Source organism: Dermacentor andersoni, chromosome 1 (assembly GCF_023375885.2).
Source record: "Dermacentor andersoni chromosome 1, qqDerAnde1_hic_scaffold, whole genome shotgun sequence".
In the NCBI taxonomy this organism is placed as follows: Eukaryota; Metazoa; Arthropoda; class Arachnida; order Ixodida; family Ixodidae; genus Dermacentor; species Dermacentor andersoni.
In genome coordinates, this window is record NC_092814.1 from 154,114,341 (window position 1) to 154,138,014 (window position 23,674).

General features: G+C 44.5%; 1 protein-coding gene across 2 annotated transcripts in view; it reads left to right on the forward strand.

Moving 5' to 3' along the window:
• Positions 1–2,552: 2,552 nt before the first annotated feature.
• Positions 2,553–23,674, forward strand: part of LOC126546230 (arylsulfatase B-like) — a 32,113-nt gene continuing 10,991 nt past the window's right edge. The window contains exons 1-7 of one of the 2 annotated variants that reach the window (XM_055062178.2): positions 2,553–2,738; positions 6,289–6,400; positions 8,213–8,264; positions 8,363–8,466; positions 13,318–13,504; positions 16,240–16,408; positions 18,711–18,808. In XM_055062178.2, the coding sequence (XP_054918153.2) occupies positions 2,591–2,738; positions 6,289–6,400; positions 8,213–8,264; positions 8,363–8,466; positions 13,318–13,504; positions 16,240–16,408; positions 18,711–18,808 (870 nt within the window). In that variant the 5' untranslated portion in view covers positions 2,553–2,590. The remainder of the gene's footprint in view (positions 2,739–6,288; positions 6,401–8,212; positions 8,265–8,362; positions 8,467–13,317; positions 13,505–16,239; positions 16,409–18,710; positions 18,809–23,674) is intronic. The other variant, XM_050194384.3, reaches the window with a different exon arrangement.

Here is a 23,674-nt window from a genome sequence, read left to right on the forward strand (position 1 = left end):
TCGCCAAGCGCTTCAAATATTCTTCTCACTGTATGCCAATTCAGCAAATGGTACATCAAAGACGGACGTACTAAAGTTCTGTTTGCTGGCTGTTCTTACAGTCACGATTCATTACCGATGGCCCGGCCGTATACTGCCGTTTCGGAGCACCCACGCAGGCTGAGCTCTCCTTTGATTGAGATTTGATGCTGACCACGCCGCTAGTTCCCACCGTTGCAGCCGTGCAAATTCCTAGCTATAACCTCCCACGTGGAGCCGGTAAAACGGGACGTGAGAACAGAAAAAGAATTACAAAAAAAAAAAAAAACAGAGCAAACAAGAAGTTGTCTATTTGAGTGAGGTATGCAGTTACGCAGTTATGTTATACAGTTATGCAGCATGGATTCCGCAAAAACTTCTCCTGTGACACTCAGCTTATCCTCTTCACTAATGCCCTACATGCCAATTTAGATTCTGGTTTTTTAACAGACTGTATATTTCTCGACTTCTGTAAAGCGTTTGACAAAGTGAACCATGCATTGCTTCTTCATAAATTAGGCGTTCTAAACATAGATCCCTCCGTAATTAATTGGATTCGCGCGTTTCTGACATCACGTGTTCAATTTGTAACCGCTAATGACGCTAACTCACCTTTAGCCCCAGTTGACTCCGGCGTCCCGCAAGGGTCTGTGCTCGGTCCTTTATTATTCCTAATTTATATTAATGACTTGCCCACTCACGTTTCCTCGAACATTTGTCTATTTGCGGATGACTGCGTCTTGTATCGTAAAATAACTAATTCTTCAGATATTCTACTAATTCAGGAGGATCTCAATAACATAAATGAATGGTGTCGTACGTGGCGCATGGAATTAAACATTAGAAAGTGTAAGACTATGAGGATTTCTCGTACTAACGTGATCTGCCCCACCTATACGCTAAATAACATCCCACTAGAATGTGTAACGTCATATCGATACTTGGAGCTTCATATTGCCTGCAATCTATCCTGGAAAACTCATATTGATCACATAACATCTAAGGCCACTCGTACACTGGGATACTTTCGTCGGAAATTTTCTCAAGCACCATCATCGCTAAAACTCTTACTGTACACAACTTACATTCGTCCACAACTAGAGTACGCATCATCAGTATGGGACCCTGGTCATGACACCCTCATACAGTCTCTAGAGGCAATACAGAATCGATCAGCCCGTTTCATTCTCACCAACTACCAAAGAACTGCGAGTGTCACTAACATGAAAACTCTCCTTCACCTCCCGCTGTTATCAACCCGTAGAAAACTATCTCGCATATGTCTTTTCCATAAAATCTACTACCACAACACATATTTACGTTCTATCTTTGTTCAACCACCACCATACATTTCATCTCGCATAGACCACCGCCAAAAGGTAAACATTCGGCACTGCAACACCGTCGGCTTTTCATATTCATTTCTTCCCCAAACGAGCAAAGGTTGGAATAACTTACCCGCATTACTTACAAGCATAACTGACACCAATAACTTTAAAAGCACACTTCAAAGCTTCATGTTATAAATTAATGTTGCGTTTGCTTGTTCTGTATAATAACTGCGTTTATGCCATAATTTTACATTATGGCTTGTATTTTTTATATCGTATGTTCTTTCCTTTCTTTTTTTTTTTTGTTACGCCATGTATTTTTGCCACGCTTACAAGTTTCTATTTACCATTCTTATTTTGTATACGATGTTTTTTGCCATGTTGTTTGCCTTCCTTCCTTACTTTGTGATTTGCCTTTGTATTTACTTTGCCTCTCCCCTCTGCAATGTACAACCGTACCTTGAGGATATGATAAATAAATAAATAAATAAAAAAATATACAAAGTAACTTTTATTTTATAATCATTGTTAATTGCGTTTTAAAGCAAAAATTTGAGACTCTGACGCAGGTTGCGTTGCTGGCTGATACCGAGCACGCCGGACTTCACCACCAGTCAAAAAACGACTGCGAAGCTCCCCCTTAACAGCTTAGTTGTAAAAGATTTGGCTAAGTTAGAGATGCTGGTCAAATCGTCAAGAAAGTAATTGCGGTTGACAGCAACGTCTGTTGAAAGCAATGACTCTTGGCTCTGGTCGCAAGTGCAAACAAGGCCTGCCTAAGAAGAGGTGGTAAGAAGCTTGTTCTTAGGTCGAGATGAGATATTTCAACACTAGGAATTTGCCCGTGGTCAACTGGTCGGGCAAAGTGGAATAAACTCATCGAAAACAGCAACACAATTTTAGAATGGGGCGCTTCTGACGGATGAATAACAAGAGGAGGAGGCTGTCGAGTTCCATGGAAGCCAACATTACTTACTAATTTCTTTCAAATACTTAAGTTGATGGTTTCGGGAGACCCCAGCTAAGAACCTCTGTGGCGCACAATTCTCTCTTTAGCTATGCATTAAAGCGACTGCGACGCGGACACAGCATCTTGGCCGGAGTCGCACTATCGACCGAAACGAAGGCGCGCTCGCAAGGAATCATCGCGCCTTTATCCGGCGCAGGCACTGAAAACAAACGTCGTTATCGTAATCGGCGGTTCCTGAGGGCACCGTGGAGTGGTGGGCCGCGGCTCAGAGATGGCGATCCGCGGCAGCCCGGGATGGTCGCGAGGCGTGCCTTGTTCGCTTGCACTGTGGCAGCTGGCTGCCGCGCTGCTGACTTGCGGAACGGCAGTTCGCGGCGCTCGCCAGCCTCACGTGGTCTTCATCGTCGCCGACGACGTTGGTGAGTGGAAAACGGGCACAAAGGTTGTTTCCATTCAGCTAGCAAAGAAACGAGGCGCAGCTTGGCATACCGTGCTGGCCTTGGGCGAGCGTTGGTCTGCGCGAAGTTAGTGTTACCCTCTTCATCTTGTACGGTATACTCTAAAGCTTTACGTTTTCGGAATTTCGCCAAAGGAAAGAATCTGTGAGCAATCAGGGGTCCGTTGCTCTGTCGCTTCGCACAATAATTTTCTCCATTTAGCGCCGACTTCCGTTTCGCTGCTCACATTTCTCGATTCCTATCTAAATCGCTATTCCCTCGTGCAGGGTAGCAAAGCGGGCTTTTGCTAGTTAACCTCCCAGCTTTTCCTTTTTTTTCCCCTTTCTCTGTCTCTCTCCAATTAGCCGGGACTGGGTAATTACTGCCACAACTATAAGTTTCGCTGTGTCGAATTGCGGTGACACTGATCATTATTACATTTCCTTTTCAGTTGGTTTGAATTCCCCGTAGCTTTTCCACTTCTCGCTTTCACTTATTTGGGAACACGCGTGTCATAGCGTATCTGCGAAAATGATTAATCTTTTCGCTGCACTGACACTGTTTTTATCTGGATAGCACGAGCATTCGAGCCCTTTAATGCGCATCTAATACTTCCAGTGTTCGCGGAATCTTGTTGTCTAAACTCGTAGAATCGGTACTACACAGAAACAGACTTTCAAGAGGCGTTATCGTTCACATGACCGTCCCATTCACATTACGCCACGTCGTCAAACGCAATGGTATCACGGACACTTACACGCTACAGATATTCCCAATGTCGTCGTGATGCCTTAGCGATATGACAGAAGCAGTTGAATATTGCGACAGGGCGACAACTGATGAGAAAACTATCCTATGAAAGTGGAATGGAACCTCATTGGAACTTCAAGTCACGTTCTTCCGTTGCTCGGTGTTCGAAATGTTGTGTGCACGGTTGGGAGTCTAGGACACATATTCCGAGCTTAGCAGTGGTCCAGCTCACTACACACGATTGTGTGTTTAAATAGGGCAGAACAATAGTAAGCCAGATATACATATGTTCATTAGGTACAGGAGTGTATATAAATCCATTGCGAGCTGTTTACAGGTTGTTTTCTACTTGATTCAATAAAAAAGTGATTATTCGTAGAAGAACATCATTGTCCATGTGACATTAAAACTTCAGGATGTCAACTTGCAATGTATTACGAAATGATACCTAAAGTATTGCAGTGGCAAATAATTCTGTCGAATTAACACTGCTGTATTCGACATCTTTTTTCGTTACAATTTTCTTTCTTATTGGCGCAATGGATTAAACGCTCAGTTTGAAATAGAACTCTTCGACCTACTGATATCCAGCGATTTGGCGCTAAAAATAATTAAACCACGCAAACTTCGTTGCATAAGATTCGTGCACCTATAGATAAATACTTACGGATGGGTATATACGATGAGGTTAGAAGGGCGCATGCAAGGCAAGATGGAATAATAGTCGGCTCAGTCAGAGATGGAGGGGATATAGTAATTGAAAATATTCCGATTGTTTATACGAAAACCATTACGACTTCAAGAGTACCAGAGAGTTGGAAGAATGCCAGCATAATACTAATCCATAAAAAAGGAGGCGTTAAAAAATTGAACTATAGGCGCATTAGCTTGCTTCTAGTATAAAATTTTCACCAAGGTAATTACCAATAGAATTAGGGCAACCCTTGACTTCAATCAACGAAGAAAACAGGCTGATTTCAGAAAAATGGAGTTGAGCAGGCCATGTAATGCGTAACGCAGATAACTGGCGGTTCATTAGATTAAAAAAAAGGATACTAATGTAAGAAAACCGCAGTCGAAGACTGCAGAGAATTAGGTGGTGTGATGAAATTAAGAAATTTGGAGGCACAACTAGGAATCAGCTAGCGCAAGACAGGGGTTATTGGAGATCGTTGGTAGAGGCCGTCGTCCTGAAGGGTACATGTAAATAGTCAGATGATGATGATGATGATATCCGCTGTTAGAGGCATGCAAGGTACGCGGTATATGCTCAGAGTCGCGAATATAAAGCCCGCATCGATACAGCTTTCATCCGCTCTAGCCCTACAGCACCCCATAAACGAAGTTGCATGTTTCAACGACAGTTTCAACATTGAGCACCTATTGTGCCACTGTCCTCAGTTTTAAGCATAAAGACAATCTATGTCCAACGCATTCAGGAAACTAGATGATCGTCTTCTGAGTGAATAGACAATACTAGAACACCGTCCCCACCGATCATCGGCTCAGAAACTAATGAAGGCACTCTTGTGCTTTCTGAGAACGTCTGGCTCGTGCGAGTGCCTTTGACTCTGTAGTGCTTCCGGGCACGTCTCTCTACTCCCATCTCTCTCCTTCTCTCCCTTCTTTCTATTCCCCTTCTCCCTTCCCCCAGCGCAGGGTAGCCAACCGGACTATTGAGTGGTTAACATCACTGCCTTCCTTTTATCTCTCTCTCTCAACTACATAGTTGTTTGGTCAAATAGTTGTTTGGACCGTCCCTGAGTAACATAAAGATTAGGTCGTAAGGAGCTGCGGTAAGAAAAGTTGCGAGAAATGCAGGCGCATCCATAATTAGCTCACTCTCAAATGCCGGACGTGCGTATAATGCTATTATTATGTTTGTTTTGTATGAAACCAACAGCAGGAGTCCATTTATTTTATGAATAAAAGCGTTGGTATGAGTTCTTAAATTCTTCTTTATCTTGACTTGAGAAAATAGGTCATTGGCCTATGAAATTGTTTTACCTTGCCTTAAAAAAAAAAAGTGCACGGGCTTAACAGACCGTTTATAGTGTCCATGTGTATGGTGTCTCTCCTACACGTACTCAGTGGTTACTCTCTCCCTTTCATCCTCTTTCTATTCCCCTTTCCCCCACCCCAGTGTAGGGTAGCAAACCGGATGCTGTTCTGGTTGACCTCCCTGCCTTTCCTACCCTTGTTTTCTCTCTCTCTCTCTTTACCTTGCTTTACCAGCGTCTTTCATGGTTGTGCGTCTTCTCACAAAAGCATTCCACCACTCGACATAGGTCACTTCCTTCAGCTTGTAGCGACTGCTTCGAGTCACTATATTTGTTTGAACTGTTTCAGAGCTTCGAATTGTATATCCTATGCTTCTGGGGCTATGTTGTAGCCCCAAAACAATTTTTCGCGGAAGTATTTGCTAAATATAAGTTGTTTTCCTTGCTACTCTACGGATTTCGATCTCTGGTAGGAAGACAGGAATGAGGAAAAAGAAAGAAAAATATAGGAAAGGGCAGGGAGGTTAACCAAGCGGACGTCCGGTTGGCTATCCCGTACGGGGGAAAGGGGATATGAGCGTAAGGAGAATAGCTGCTCCCTTCTTATCAGCAGCCATAGTGCGACTGCGCAACGCTGCTGGTGCATCTTTGTTGTGCTGAGTCATGGAACTGGGAACGTAAACTTCTATGAATTATATGTTCATCTACTAGTGTCTATAGCTAAACTGCTTGTTCTCGGCTGCGCACACAGAACTCGACGTTACGAGATTGCCCTGACGCAGGCTGGAATGACGTCCCGTGGCACAACGCGGGCCTCTTCAGCCCGAATCTGGCCCGACTTGCTTCGGAAGGAGTCATCCTGGAGCAGTACTACGCACAGCCTGTTTGCACTCCGTTAGTATTGCCCGACGTGGGTGAGCACTATCAGCACTATTCTGATTCAGAATGGACAATTAAAAAGGAACATTCGCGGAGGCACGTCAATTCGATCAACTCATATTCCAAAAACAACAAATCTGTGAAAGGGAGTTCTCCCACCCTTGGGAAGTCATAAAGAGCTGTTTTGCCACTGCCCGAAACCTATCCAAGACCATGCAAATAGCTTATATGCAAATAGACTATGCAAATAGCGATAGGGTATAGCTTCGCTATACCCTATAGTCTTTTCAAGTGCTTGAATATATCCGAGCTCAATAATCTACGTCATATTCGAAACACGTTCCTGTTTGCTGCGCCGGGTGTATACCAGTGCCGGCGCCTACTGTGTTCCAATGGCCTGGAAGGGCCTTGCGCTGCTTTCATAGCGCGTCACGGACGCCGGTGTCCGAGTGCGCGTTCTCACCGACGCTCTGGCCACACGACTGCTTCGGGGTATATGACGTCGCAGGTTACGTGTCGGAGGCGTGCTGAGGCATATAGTGCCCCCCCCCCCTCCAACTCGCTACTGGTTTCCATCAAATTCTTATTCAAGCGAGTTGAATAATGTGCCGTACTTTATGGCATAATTAGTCCAACATAATTACATTCAGACGTTCAAGTGTTAGATAAATACTTCAAACCAACGTGGATGTAGCAAAATTTTGCAACGTTGGTGAACGGGGCTACGGAAAATAAAATAGAACGCAGAAAAATCTAATTTGTCAATCCGTTCTTTTTTTTTTTTGGCACGCTAAATGGCCAGGCCCTCGTTTGTATTGCCTTGTATTTGCTCATTCTGGCACCACGAGGGTTAGCTGGGAATTAGCGTCAACGAATAAATATTTAATATTAACTTGATGGAGAAAAAACAAAACTGCGTTCTATACGCTGCACATTCACTGAGCTTAACATTCCACATGTTAAAACAAAAGCATACAAAACCCAAAGTGAATCGTATTACAAAACACGAATATTTGGATTGCTGACTGAAAAACTTGCATTAAAATCAATCCGAATAGAGCAACAAAGCCGCATGGCTTCACGTGACAATATGGTCGCACATGAATATTACCCTCGCGAGTCACCTGTTTATCTATAATGGAACTATAAGAGTATACAGCAGCATTGTATTGCCGAATTCTCAAAGCGAATAGACCAGCGTATTTAAATTACCATTGCCGCCAGTTTTATTCAATACAACAGTTCAAGCACTGCAGGTAGCAACGGTTCTTCAAGATTCAACAGTGTGAAGAAATGTCTAGCGGTGTGTATTACAAGTGTAGTCGCATATGCCGTCGCTATATATTTGACAAGCTATTTGGCAAACGTTGTACGGGTATTGATATCACGCTGTAGCGCACGAGCATAATGAACAGAGAATGTAATTTTATCTTTATATTTTACCTGCTCATTTGTCAGCAACAACTCCAGTGGAAAACTTGACGCAGCCGAATCTGTCTCTAGCGAAAAATCTCTGTGCGGCTGGTGTCTTCACAATAACCGATCCCATGCTCCGTTTAGTCTCTTAGGCGTGCCGCGAACCTGGCCGGGCCGCGCCGGGTACGGGCCAGATTTGAAACCACCGGGCCGATACTCGATCGGGCCAGCGCATGGCCCTTCCTGGCCCGAGTCAGGCCCGGACCAGGAACCCGTGCAGGGTCCTGTTCCCTCTGTCGCGTAAACGAGCAGCATCTTTACGCGCGGCATTCACGCCTGAAGTCATCACTAAGTATTTGTACGTTGCGTGCTGTGTGTGTTCTCAGTTTTAAGACTGTCACCTTTCCACAGAACAAGAGCCGCTATCCTGACGGGCAGATACCCGTACAAACTTGGACGGCAGGTAAGCACCACTTTGGACCAAAATTTGCGTTCGCCCAACTTGATTATATGGGGCACACGTTGCAACGCATACTTTGGTCCTTGCATTTCATTATCAAGGGACACGTGCTGAATCATCTGGAACCCACAGGGCTGACAACGAGCGTCCCGCTTCTGGCAGAGGAGCTGTCACGACTTGGCTACTCAGCACACGCTTTGGGAAAGTAAGTATAAAAGAAAAATTTGAATTGCGGTTGGAAGTAATCGGCAAGCCATAAGGCCGTGATTATAGCATCGCCAAGAGGAGTCACTTAAATGATAATTACCGAGTTTTCTGAATAATACTTAAACATTGTGCACTGGATGATCTTATAGGCACTGGACAGGGTGACTGTTGTGTGCCTATAGCAGTGCATTTTTCATTTACCCATCTATTTTCCTTTGTTTATCGACATACGGTATATTCCTTTTTACTTTCCGCCTTTGCAGGGAGGGGAACCTGCCTCTTTTCTAGTTAATCTCCTTGTCTGTCCATTTCCTTTCTCTTGCTCGCTATGTTTAAAAAGAATGAGGTTGGAATTCGGTGTCATCTGCCTTTTGGCAACTAAGCTTGATATTTCAATTTCAACAATAAAATAACTACGAGGAACTGAAACGTAACATAATGTCCCAAAATAAATTTGATGTGATTCCCGGACGTCAGCATGTGTAGCGGTTTGGGCGAGTTGCTGCATCTTGACTTCATATAAGTAGCACACGAAAAAACCAGGTCAAGAAATGAGGACGCGTGTATCGATTCGTTTCTCTTTCTTTTGTACTCGTTTTTTCGTGCGCTACGTATATGAAGTCGAAGGTCAAATGGCGCGAACCACCTGACCTCCGAACACCCGTACACCGACGCTACTGCGCCTATCTCTGCGCCCTTCGCGCAGCCGTTTAGTTACGACATTTTCGGGGATCGCTTGCTCCTGCTGAAAGGGATGTTAGGCTGCATGCTTTCATTGATATCAACAGTGACAACTGCTACCAGTGCCACTGCCTTATTGAGCAAACGCTTGTGAACGTAATACGCGTGCACCGTTGACTATGTTTCACATCCCACGAGTTTCGGTGCACTAATCTAATTTGCAGCGGTACGCTTTTGTCTAAGTTTTCAGTCAACAGAATCAATTGGCGCTTGAAAGGGTTTGCGGAAAAAAATACGCGAATATATATATTTCAGCATTGGTATTTGTTGGGCGTGTTGGTAAACTGACTTGGAAAGCATATTTAGCGCCAGCAAACAAGGACGGAAGGGAGATGACACCACAATGCGCTAACTTCAGCAACTTCATTACGAGTTATATCATTACGCAACTTCATTACGAGTATATATCCTGAAAGTCAGTACGAAGTACTGACACACACACACACACACACACACGCACACGCACACGCACACGCACACACACACACACACACACACTCACTCACTCACTCACTCACTCACTCACTCACTCACTCACTCACTCACTCACTCACTCACTCACTCACTCACTCACTCACTCACTCACTCACTCACTCACTCACTCACTCACTCACTCACTCTCGCACGCACGCACGCACGCACGCACGCACACACACACACAAGCGCACACACACTTTTTCATTTTCATTTCTTTTCATTCATTTCATTTTCATTTTCATTTTCACACACTTTTCTCTTTCATTTCTGCAACAGTGGAAGTACTCGTAGTCACAAAGGAGCGTACGAGTAGGACGTGGTCGGCAGTGGCTGGGCGGCGCCTCAAGGCGCAAGCGAACAGGTTCGCGTTGGTGGCTAGGCCTTCATCCCTCCGAAAAACGATCTAAAGAAGAATACCGAGATAACGCCCATGCTTTGCTGCCGAGGCGAAATGAAGGGAAGCGAACGTCTACAACACCATTGACTTCCTTCCCGTGAAGCGGGCAAATGGGGCACAAAGTGCGGCGCGTCTGGCCTGAAGCGGGCAGGTTGGGCAACGCCATGTCGGGCCATGACATTGCTTCCGTGTGATCCTGATACGGGAAGTACGCGGGAGACCTAGCCATAAACAGGGGGCTTCGGCGATAAAAACGCTTCCATCGCAAGAGCATATTCGAAGCAAAGCAAGGCTACTCTTTTTATTCTTGGAGTGTCCGAAATCAAAAGGCAGCAGTTGCTTCGCGGCACGTGATTCGTACTGCCCAGGACAGTTGGAAACCACAAATCTGCCAACTGAGGATATCAGAAAGCTGGTAAGCAAAATAAAAAGGCTTTGACCTTCATGATTAAGCGCATCTAAAGTCACTCCGAGGGATGCAATGTCACCCTGTGAAATGCACTTAAACATCGTCGGTATATCTTTAAAGCGTGCCTAATTAAAGATGTGTTCCCGTGATCGTTTTAATCCCTTGCACCTATGAGCCAGTGTATGCCAGCCGTCCCCCTCCACCCTTCCGAGCAGAAAAGAGTGCTAAAAAAATTTATGAAAGTTGCATGACGATAAAGTTGAAATAAATATCAGAGATTGTCTGCGGGCAGACCCGATAAGTTTTGAAAATGAACGGCGTCATTGTTGTCCTTAGGGAAACAGTGACACAGGTTCTCAATGTCTACAGAGAAACCATAATTGATTCTGTTATTCCACCCGCTAAATTCAGTAACCACACATGCTCATAACTTCCCGGCCTAGTTCACCATGCGGCTAAATATCCACTCCGCACAAAGATGCGAAGTACAGCTGCACCTAATCACGGTTTCACCGGTAGTCGGTTCGCAATATAACCATACATGGATTCTTGGGGTGGTAAGGATCCTCTGGCGCTAGGGACCGTATTCATAAAAACGTCTTAAGTTAGAATTGTTTGTAAGAGAAAACGTCATGCTATGCTGAACAGATCGTTAACGAAGCCGACTGGCCAATGGCAAATAGCACAAAAGCTTTGTGATTTCAGATCCTAAAACTTATTCAGAAGCAACTAACTTACGTTGTGCTTCTACGCACTATGCTCACTCACAATCATTCTAAAATATATACCTGGCTTGTAGACTTTAGCGGGGAACACCTGGAAGCCACTCTCTCTACGTTTCGTTACTTCCTTCTAGAGAGACCGCAATCATTCACCTGGGTGGACAGCCCTCACTGCGACTGTGAGAGGCCTGAAACACTGGAATGCATATCATATGTTTGCGCACAATGTGCACCTCAGCAACCGACACTGCACGGTCTTCTAGCCGGCCTCGGCAGGCAGCGACTACGGGAGGGCGCTGTTCCGGGCCCACGGCATCACACTACAACAGCCAGGCAGACAGCAACAGCATTATTGGAATCTCTGCACTCTGCGACAGTGAAAGTGCGGCTTTAGTATACACTAGCTGTTTAACGTACATATGGCCTTCCATCCTATATAGGCTTATCATAGCTCATCACCTTCTCCAAAGCAGAGTAGCAGGATAGTGCGCGCGTGGTCTGGCCAACTTCGGCCTTTACTGTAAACTAATGTCTCCCTCTAGTCCGTCTTAAGCTCTCAAAGAATTCATGGAACTTAGACTTCACTCTAGTTGCACTTTTCTTAATGGTAAAATGTTCTCATCCACAGCTGCTCCATTAGCTGAACGCACCTCTAGACATCGCAACAAACTTGCCTTTCTTATAAAACTGCAGAAACATAAGCAGACATTCTTTTAAAGAATGATATCGTACCTTACAGCTTATCATTTTTTGTGTGGGAGTGACCATTTTAGCTAGCATCAACAGTGGGCGAGGAGGAGAGGCCTGGATCCGACGTTTCGACAAAGGGACTTCATCAGGACATCCTTGTCAGTCCGCTCGCTACGGGGTAATCCTTCAGCTCTTTTTTTTGTCTGACGTTGATCAATTCGTCTTCATCTTTCAGTGACCCTTTGTCTTCTATGAATTTCAGGTGGTTGTGTAAACATCACTTCGAAATTTACGATGGACACGATTTTTTTTATCAGGAAGAGTTTCATGTGTAAATGGGGCTTTTATTTTGCTGCAGCTTGCTGAGTAAAAATTCACGGACGCCTGTATACGATGAACATGTGTGATCGTGTGGTCGTTATTTATATATTACTTTCTTGCACACGCATCACAAAAGATGTGTATTTACGGAACGCTCACATAGAAAAAAAAGAAACAGTTAGTAGTTGCTATAGTGTTCCTCTCTCTTATGAATTTTTGATTTTTATGCTAATTCAACTCAACACAGATGCAAGACCAAGTAACTAGCAGGTAGTCGTACTTTTATTAGATTCCTTCCTAAACGTTTATCATTGCCTCTTTACTTACGCATACATGTCAGCGGTGGTCAGTCACTATCCAGCCCAGTTCTTTTTTTTTTTTTGAAAACTCTGTCACAGGCGAACATGCGAATTGAGAGATTCTAAAATAGTGCTAGACATAATGTACGATGATCTTATTCAGGCTTGAACACTGAAGCGGCTCTTGCCAAGCCTGAGTTCGCACGTGTGCGCATTTAAGCCATTTCAGATTGGCCACAGTTGTACTGACCGTTTAAAGTAAGGCTGAGCGTTGACACATACGACGTTTGTCACGAAACTTTTGACCCGCCTTCGTAGTTCAGTGGCTATTAACGTTGCGTTGCTATCCACGAGGTCACAGGTTTGATCCCGGCCGCAGCCGCCGCATTCCGATGGGGGCGAACTGTAAAAGCGCTCGTGCACCGTGAGTTGAGTGCATGTTAAAGGACACCAGGAGGTCATAATTAATCCGAAGTCTCCCACTACAGCATGCATAATAATGAGATCGTGGTTCTGGCACACGAGACCTTAAAATTTAATTAATTAATTAATTAATGTTAACGAAACCTATAGAACCTACGCAAATTGTATTAGCGCAGATGTATTACTTAGAAAAGCTGACTACCGCTGAATGTATCCTCAGTCTAAAGAAAAAAAGCAAAGAAAGATGGGTTGTCACCCTGTTTATTAGCTACGGGTTTTAGTGTTGTTGCTTAAATTAACCGTGCAAACGAGGCGTTGTGTACGCGTACCCTGTGCAAATGTCCGTTCATCACCGTTTTCCGCGGCGCAGATGGCACCTCGGATACTGCAGCTGGTCGTATACGCCAACGGCGCGCGGCTTCGATTCCTTCTCGGGTTTCTACCTGGGATCCCAGGACCACTACTCGCACATCGCTATGGTCGACATCCACACAGGAGGATTCGACTACCGCGCCAACGCCACGCCCGACTGGGATGCTCGCAGCCGTTACTCCTCGGTGCGTTGCACAGCTTGCTCGAAGCTTCGTACGTGGGTTCAGGAGTCGTACTTTGAAATTACTACTTTCCTCTAACTGTATTCATTTTCTATCATTTGTCGTGCAGAACAGCCCATCAGGAAACACGGAACTAGGGCTTTCCCATGAATTAAAAAAAAATTATTCTCTCTCACTCTGTGCAGCGATAGCGGGGGCATGGCCTCGGGCCAGCCAATCACAAAGAGCAAACAGGAGGGAATATTAAAATAATCGTCACAAAATATGGCCCCGTTGTGCTTGCATTACCACTTTCGTAGCGCCTGCCAATTTTATATTCTTTCGTTCGGCACGATATAACTACTCTCCCAGACTCTCCCGCTATAAGGCACGTAGATCTGGCAACACTTGTGCGCGTAACTAGCCGTGCTAAGCTACGAGTGCAAGCATTGAAAATGTCCTTATGCTTTCGAACACGATCAACATTTCAAGCCGTGCGTTCTCGCAATCGTGGCTCATTTACGTACACGTAGTGAGGCGTGGACGTTCTGGGTGTCTAATAAAAGATAAGTCTGCAAAGGTGGCCTTAGCCTTTCAGAGCAATCTAAGACTGTGCACCGGAGTAAATGAACAGTATAGATGAAGACTCATTTACTACTCGCTGTGCGAACTATTCACTTTACTCACTTACTAACTCACCGCGCGTACAGCCGACCGCATAGAGTTTTGGAAACACGGTATTTACGGAATAGCTAACTTTCGTCGCTACTTCGCCACTGAGCTGAGAATTTATGTAGGCAATAATTTGGCCGCATGAGGAATATCCTCTGCACCTATCGAACCGAAGGCGAGTACATTCGGGGCAACAAAATTTCGTTTTTTTTCCTTTTCTCCGGATCATGTGCACCGAAACCTCCGAAAGGTAAGTAGGTACTGGGTAGCTTCGTGTACTCCCCTTCTCAGGTTTTTGAAACCACGCGACTTGGGAAGTTTCTCAGTATGTCAAGCCCGACTAAGCTGCACAAACTTGCTCTTTCTTTTAAATAGTGGCAAGCCTAGTTTGCCGGTGACACTTGTTGCGGTTATGCGTTATTGTTATGCGTTATGGTTATGCGTTATGCGGTTGTTGCGTTATTATGTTTGAGGTAATATTTGTGAAATATACACCGCCTTCGAATGCATCAGACGTCTAGTGAAAAGATAAGATGGAAGGAGGTTGTGAATATGGCAACAGAAGCTTCTAAGGGTGTGTCGTGTAGGCGGTCACCCAATTGAAGCGTCAGGCTTCATGATGACTGCCGTTATGTTGTAACTAAGCACCAAACTGAAGCGCAGAAAGAAAGACAAACATTTTTGAGTATATATAATTAATAATTTTTTTATGTAAAGGCGTGGATAAAGGACGTCCAAATATTTAACCTCAAACGCCTAAGAATAGCGGTTGGCTCGAAACTCGTACAATTCGTGTAGGCCATCATGAGACCCGACGTAATGCTTTCTGTTCATACAGGGGTGCTGCTAAGTAAGGTTATTAACCCACTGTCTAAGTAAGTAAGCATTTCGCACTGTATACATGTGCTGCCATTGAAGAAATGGGCTGTCCGGCTTTTGAGGGAAATTCAATAAAGGGGCCGTCGAACACTTTTTGGGCCACCGTTTTTCGGTCGAGGGCTGCGTAGACTGATAGTTGGAAATATATATGCAACAAGAATGGCAGCGATAGGTTCACGCATTCCGAAGTTATTCAGCCGAGATGTTTCAAAATACAAGGGAAAAAATGCATGCCCTCAACGTAAATATTGCGCGGTATTCTGCTCCCTTGCCTTTCACTCACTCACGGAACACCTCGCCGTCAATGGTATAGCTCGAAGCGCATACGTAGCGGAAGTTCACAGTTACCTACATGTCATTGCTTGCGGACTCCGCCGCTTAACCCGGTGTGCTGATGACGCTGTTACCATAGTAAAAAGCAAGTACCTGTGCGCGTTGTGCACATCGCATGTTTGCCACTACTGGTCGAGCAACCTGGGACTGCGAAACGTCTCTTCAGTTCAGCTGCAGTTCAGTGCAGCACCGCGAATAACAAAAAGGATATGAAAACAACAAAGCACCGAGGTGAGAAACCTGCACCTCGTGAACAAGGCAGCGTGGCGACGAGGCTGCTCACGAGGCTACACAAGCGACAAGAGAAGCTTTTTTAACTCTGAGGTCAGAGGTATGCCGCCATACCAGAGGCGAAAGAACAGCCAGCGCCCCTAACGTGGTTTGGGGTTGTCGTGCTTTTTTTTTAGACTATGTCTGTTAGCGTTAATATAAAAAAGTACAGCAAATAAAAATAAATTAAAATCACAAGTTATCACCCTTTTACTGCAATGAAGTGGCTATCTGCCACTTTTTTTTTTTTTACCCAGTCATGGAAGATCGAGTGGTGACCTATGCTAAGATAAGAGCATCTACGACATGAGTCTACACAACCTGCCGCAGAAAGACGGTGGCTTCAATAGTGTTTCAGAGCCCCTTTAAGTATAGAACTGTCTAATCAGTATGTATAGTCTGCATGCCAATTTTATTATATGTTTCTTCTCGTAGCAGCTTTCGATGAGTGCACACGAGCATCTTGTTCCATGGAAAGAAGTGAAGGTGGGAAGACACTGAAATAAGCAACTAGACGAAAACAGGCCCGGTGACGATCGTCACAGTGATGTTGATGGTCTGACTTCTGGACAGAAAAAATGTACACATTCGCATTGCCTGCGCAGAAACTACTAGCGGACGACACGATCAAGTTGCTGGCCGATCACGCGGGACAAGAGCGTCCGCTGTTCCTGTATGTGGCTTTCCAAGCCGTACACGCGCCTCTACAGGTTCCGCCAGAATACAGGGTTCCCTGCACCAAGTTCCGCAACAGAAGCCGTCTATTACTATGTGGTACGTACTCCCTTCCGTAATTACCTTTCTCGCGACTTTTTGTTGTCGGTGTTAGTAGTAGGACGCTGCAGGCGAGTTCTGCGTGGAAAACTTGGTCGGCAATCGTTCCACATGAGCGGCTCTCAGGCTAACAGAAAGATTAACCGCCACGCGTGCCCAGCAAAGCGGTGTCGCGGAGGAAGGCGAGCAGAAGACGCGGGGCTCCTTGTCCTACGATCTCGGGCTCTTTCCGGAAATGCTGAAAGCACACACGGGGAAGGCTCCTCCGATGTGAGCTTGCGAGCAGCGTTTTTCTTTCTGCACCCCGTAATGCGAGCCCAGGCAAATCGAAGTGTTGCGCGTCACCTACGCCGCACCAAGCCGAGGGAAATGAAGGGAAGCCGAGCTTAAACAATCGCGCTGGTGTATACGCGTGTCCAGTTTTACTTTGTACACGAGGGTGACTTCTCTGCTGAGCTCCTTGACCACAAATTGCTTCCTGGGAGGCACACTAAGTGACCGAAAACGGTGCGAATTTCTATTTCTGACGCAAACAAGCGTTTTACTACTAAATTTACATTGCCGTCAGGGGATACGTTCGAGTTTAGGGCATTAATGATAATGACAACAATAACAATTATAATAATAACCGTAAGAACTAGCGAGCTTGACTGTGAGATATCCTTAAAGGACGAATGGGTTTTGACGATTTACTGACACCAGCCTTCAGGGCTTCTTTTAAGGCGTACTGACATTACTATTTTTTACTTGTCATTTCTTTTGCATATAAATGAGGGTCCAAACTGTCGACATCACACAAAAAGGTACTGACAAACATCAGCGCATCATAAATACCTTACTACAATACTTTTTTCTATGAAGCAGTTTCAGTGTCGGTACTCAGGAGGTGGATGCGTCATGACGTCATTATATTCACTAGGTCGCACCTTTACTGCGATTGCTGCGGAGCTGCGGTTGCCGCAAGCTAGCACAGTCACAAGAAATGCGCACAGCATTTGTGTTTTCTTTTTATGGCTAACGTCATCGTACCTAGCGATACGTGACGTCAGCAAGTCTCGCTGTCTATCATGATTTCACGGTAATTTCATTGGCTCCAGGCCCGGCATTTCGAGATCAACGTTAGTGTAAAATATAAATATTTTCCAATTTTAAGTGCGCGAAGCGTGCAGTTTATACAACTTCGAAACTATGTATCAGTATTCCTTTAAAAGAACCCGCCGCGGTAGATTAGTAGCTGTGGCGTTGCGCTGCTGAGGCCGAGATCGCGGGTACGATCTCAGCCGTGGCGGTCGTATTTCGATGGAACTGCAACGAAGCTTCATTCGAAGCTCGAGACATCTCGGGGCATGCATGAAGCTATTAGTCACAGGATGTTTGTAAATTCGCTTCGAAATCTGTCTTCAATAAAACAAAATTGACATCTCAAAGCTGCAGGGCAAAGCAAACACGTTTCTCTACGTTCGAAATATGAAGCGTGAACAAATTGCAAGTTTTAATTCCCGTTCCTCAGGAACTGCAAGCCCGGCCGAGTAGCTCACATCAGCTTCCACTTTGCAGTAATGGTGTGTCTGGACACGAGCTGGCATGTCATTCTATCATGAGTAAAATCTGAAACTTGCATAGAGGCATGATAGAATAAGTGCGCACACTTGTTTACAGTGAGAAAAATTATGCTTAACGTAAGGGTAGTAAGTTTGCCTATTCTGGGACATGTTTTTTTAATATCTTAATGCTGAATAGTGTAGCTTTTGCTTCTAGTAGCAAGAAAAAAAAAATGACCAGACGTTTTGACAAGGAAGCATCAGCTTGACGGAGTTCATTAGCGCGTTATATAACCAGAAAAAAGAAACACTTTATTACGGTGCTGCTTTTCACCATATACTGTCAGAACACGTTCTACTAAAATATATTGTTGCTCCGTCACCTCTAAATTTAATCTATTGCGCTTCATTCTGACATGGGTGCACAGAAAATAAGCAGCGATACTTATAAGGGTCTCCATGTGTACTAGCAGCGAAGTGTTTCACCCGCTGTTCGATAAAATTGCAGAGTCAACATATCGTTTGTTTCTTCCTTCTTTTCCTTTTCTCTCTTCTTGTTGCAGAGATCACATCTTTACGAAACACTTTAGTTGAAGGCTTAATATTCAATATAGGGTACTATAATTGATGTGCTCCTGCACGAACGAATAGACCTTTCAGAAATGGCATTGATAGCTGCGAATACCCCCTAGATATTTGCCACCACTCGTAAATAATATTTAAAAATGATGCGCCTCTTCATGAAAATTTTCCCTTTTCAGGCATGCTGAATGCACTGGATGAAGCCGTGGGAAGAATCGAGAAGGCTCTTCAGCACTACGGATACTGGAACAACACGCTGCTAGTATTTACTAGTGATGTGAGCGAGTCAATGCACTTTCAATTATTTTCCCTGCTTACTTCATGCCTAAAAAATTGCCTTAGAACTTTGAAAACTCTAGAAACAAAAGTAGCTAAAACTGCCACGCAAATACTTTGAAAGCACTGTTGACGGAGTGACGCGAAGCCTTTAGTGCATTTTTTTCCTTCTGGTTGTTACAGAGTACTGAAACGATAAATCACGTCTCCCTTGTGTTACTTCCTGGATGATAAAAAATGATGGGTTGTGTGAGTTCTTGCGTTAGAAGTGAAAATCCGCAGGAGGTGTTACGTATTCTGAGAGAAAATGAAGGTCTCCTTGAGCAATAACGAATGAGAGAGAGATAGAAAAAGAAAGGAAGGACTTAAGAACGTACGATATGTATGTACGTATTCGTATATAAGGACAGCGTGGTCACTCGGATCTTTGTTCGTTGTGTGCAGGTCGGTAGACACACAGCGCCGTATAGAGCAGCGCTGCTTGTTTAGAATGCAAAGCTGAGGAGGCAAGCGGCATTTAGCTGCAAGCTCCCGAATTGGCAAACTTAGTCAGCGTGACCCACTGTCGGTAGACTCTTATCATTATCCCGTATACCCCACGTGGTTTCCCGCCACTTGCTTGTAGCGCGTTGTATCTCGCAGTCCGCCATTATCTCTCCCGCTCTTCGTGCGCGCTGCGGGTATACCAGGTGCAAATCGCGAGGCTCATGAGCCGCCTTAAATTCCACATGCGAGCCCAACCTCGTGGGTAGGAAGAATGCGGGAAGCGAAAACAGGCACGAAAAAATGTAGCCGGGTTTGGTTCAACGACATCCTTTCCTTTCGGTATGTTGTGTGCTTGCGCGTTTTGTTTGTGGTATGTGTCTATCGCATGTCCCGTACCCCCCACTCCCCCCTCTCTCTCACTCTCTGGCTATAATCGTTATGTTAAAGGGTAGATAGATGCGAGTTCATGCTTCTAAGGAAATGAAGTACTTGTGGTCTGTACTGCGTACTGAACTCGAACGGAGCTTTGTGCTTCCACGTGCCATCTGTGTTAGTAAGTGGAGGCACTCCTGCACACACTGATGAAGGCTGTAACGTGTATAGAGCATATCGGTAGCGGCGCGGACAGGCGTTAGATGTCGAGGGAACTATCCGTTGTGCCATCATTACTTTTGTTACGATCATCTTTATTATGTTTAATAGCACTCCTTTAATTCAGTTATATTTATTACTATTATTTATTTCTGATTTTCTTTTTGCTGCAGAATAAAGAAAAATGAAGTAGCCGGGGTAGTCTTGACCACAATCTCTCCACAGCAACCTATTTATAGCACAGCTGGACAGACGGACCAAATTTCTTCCTCAAATTCTCAGCAATGGAACCGTTAGCAAAGGAATGCTTAGCAAAACAGTAGGTGCTACGCCTTCTTCGCAGAAATCGCACACGTTCATTTGAATGAGCTGGACATATAATTATGCATAAAAGATTTGAATCCAAAGTGCGTGCAGTGGTAAAGACTTCAGGTGATAACTGAGAACTATAGCATGTTTTGACGGCTCCAGTGTATGAAACCTCGAATGAGTGTTACATTCCACAAGAAGGTAATGAAAAAGGAATATTCGCGCTGCGTACTTTGAAGCGTTGACCATCAAGCATACGAGGATTTCACCAACAAGTATGCAAAAGCACGCATGCATGCACACCGGGAGCACGCGGCGACCACGACTTCACTAGATGAGACGCGCGCGGTGGTTCGTTTTTTTTTTTATTCTGTTGCTTTTGTTGTACCATTTTCTTGTTATTTTTTTGCTAAGACTATGAGGCTAACTTGTTGAATCTTGTTTTTCTTTAATTCTTTTTTTTTTTTTGCCGCCGGCGAAGTAGAAGATGCCATCTTAGTTGGTCTTGTCTTGAGGCATCGTGCGACTTATGATAATAGATCGCAACACAGTGTTTGTGCTGCACGGGAAACCGGAAAAGAGTGACGGTGTAGCGCGTGCGCCAGTTGCACAAGGATTCGGGTCGCACGTGATGTCGCTGCGAGCCCACTCAAGCAAAGTCCGAACGAGAATAACCATGGCGACGTTGAATCGTGTTGTCGCATACGAATCACTCGCGAGTAAACATTGCGTGCAAAGTCTGCGCCTTATATCAATCTCATCTGGGACATCCATCGAGGAGCTTCGAAGCTACACGTCGGAACAGGAAGAATGACTTGGGAAGTCTGCTTGACGTGCAATGCATGCGAGGGCGGGTCAAGCAACGTTGGCTTCAGCGTTGCACTGCGTGGCAGCGGTAATGATGCGGGCATAAATGCTGTCGACAGACGGCGGATATCTCAGTTGTCGCGAGTTGACTGCGCGTCGTCTGATCGAATGCCATCGACTCTCATCAGTAGCATGCAGCGATGCTCAATCTCATTGTGTTACACAGCTTAGATGGTACGCCAGTCTTCGGGTCACCGCATGACCCAGTGTGGTGGGTCCAACGTATCATGCTGGAACACCTTCTGCGTTCGCATGATTCGCATGAAAATGCCTGTAATTAGCGCGCTTTGTAATCGAAAACTTAGCGCGCTCAACAATGTTGGAGAAATGAAAAAAGAAATGCTACTTGGATTAAACACAGCTGCCTTTGGAACACGAAGCCGACATCAGCAGTAAAAACAATTTCCGGGGCTATACTTTAACTAAAGCATTTAGGGCCCGCGGTAGAACCACAAATGAGGCAGTGCAGGGGACATGGGTTGGGTGACATTTGCAGTCAGAGAAGCGCAGAGCGAAATTAGTTTTCAAGATAGGCTTAGGAACTTGGTCTAAAAGAGATGAGGGGTTAAAGTGCACAAAATCTTCCCCTCGAAAAGAAAAACGTCGAAAGGAAAATGTCCAGAAAGTTGGCAGCCAAGTACAAGGCGATTGAAACTGTAAATAAACAAGGCGGAGCCATTAAAGAGAAAGTTAGAGAAATTGAGACAGTAAAGTGGATGCAAAGGGTGAAAATAAGAGAAAAGTTCATGGAGATTTACAAATAAGGCAAGAAAGAAATAAGAAAGCGAAATCTGTACGATAACACAAAGGGCAGTACCTATAGCTATTTCAGGCCCGAGTGGGCTGCTTCAGGGCAAAAATGTACAGTAGCAAATATTCGCAACATGATGAGGTAGCAAAAGTACCAAAATGACCCAGCACATTGTAATGACATTGCAAGATGTTCACCCAGCAGGACCCACAGGGAACGTCCACCCTGAATAAGTGCTGGGATTCAAAGCGTATGAAAGCATTAACTGTTCAGCAGTCGAGATAAGCAAGAGACTTCGAGTATTGGTGGAAAAAAAGGAGCGAAAAGACTGATAGAACTGGAGTCGTTACGTGCATACATAACCGTAGAATACAGTACCAGGGGTTTAAAGAAGGAGAGAAAGATGAAGGTCACAATCAAAATGCTAGACTGATATGCATCTATATAATACCTCATTACCTCAAGTAGGCTAGGTGAATATTTGTCGCCGCCCCGCTTCGAAGGGGATGCCAATAGAATGATCAATCAATCAATCAATCAATCAATCAATCAATCAATCAATCAATCAATCAATCAATCAATCAATCAATCAATCAATCAATCAATCAATCAATCAATCAATCAATCAATCAATCAAATGTTTATTATAGTGCTCAGAAACAGCTACATAGCCTTTGTACTGGTGCACTTAAAAAGTAATACGTGAGACAAAATGTACAGAGAAGACAAATGAGGAAGGCAAAACAATGCGGGACAGAGAAACAAATATGGAAACAGAAAGGAGGAGGTGGGCATAAAAGGGAATTAATCGTACAGCATGATTCTCTGCATTTATACAAAACACAGGAAATGAACTCTGAAATATGTCTATACAGGCTGAATACTTAATACATATTTTTTGTTAATAATAATAATAATAATAATAATAATAATAATAATAATAATAATAATAATAATAATAAATAAATTAATTAATTTATCTACTGTGCCCAGGAACAACCACGAGGTCTGAGTGCTGTTGCACGCATACATAAAAAAAGAAACAGCAGGCGAATATATGTAAAAGGCTATTAATAAAAAGAAAAATCTTGAAAAGACGAGTTTACATACAGCAAGGCGCAAGGCGAATATAAAAGGAAAAGGAGGAGAACGACAGGTGAACAATATGTGAAACTATGATACAACAACGCAAAGCTCTGAAAAGAACCATGACAGCGGGTTATGAAAAATATAGAGATCGCGAAAATAAACATTATAAAGACTCCGTATTCCGTGGACGGTGAAATGGTGATGACGGGCAGGAACATAGGAAGGTCTATGCTCTCTGGTGATATTGCGTGGAATGCAAAACAGGATACAACTGAGGAGTTCGGGGCAGGTGAGGGTACGGTGAAAAAGTTTGAAAAGAAACAGATGGTCAGCGCGAATGCGTCGGCAGCGAAGTAAGGACAATTAACATAATCCGACAGCGCTAGAACGAGGTTCGGTGCCCGTGTCAGCAAAGCGGTGATTATGTATGCTTAGGAACTTTTTGTGGACTCGATCTATAATGTCACTGTTAGATCCAGATATACCATTCCATACGACCGACGCGTATTCGGGTTGAGGAAGACAGATGGTTGTGTAAAACTTGCGGAATGGTGAAGGAGACTTGAACCCCTCGATAGTCTGCCATCAGAGCCAAGAGAGCGCATACCTCGCATTGCAACGCGTTTAGTCTGAGCTGAAAAGTGGTTGTATCGAAGAATACACCGAGATCATTGATCTCACACACCTTACACAATAGTACAGAATCTACAGAATAAGAAAAATAAATGCTTGCTGTTCTGCCTGTGAAAGTCATGACATTGGTCTTAGCAGCAT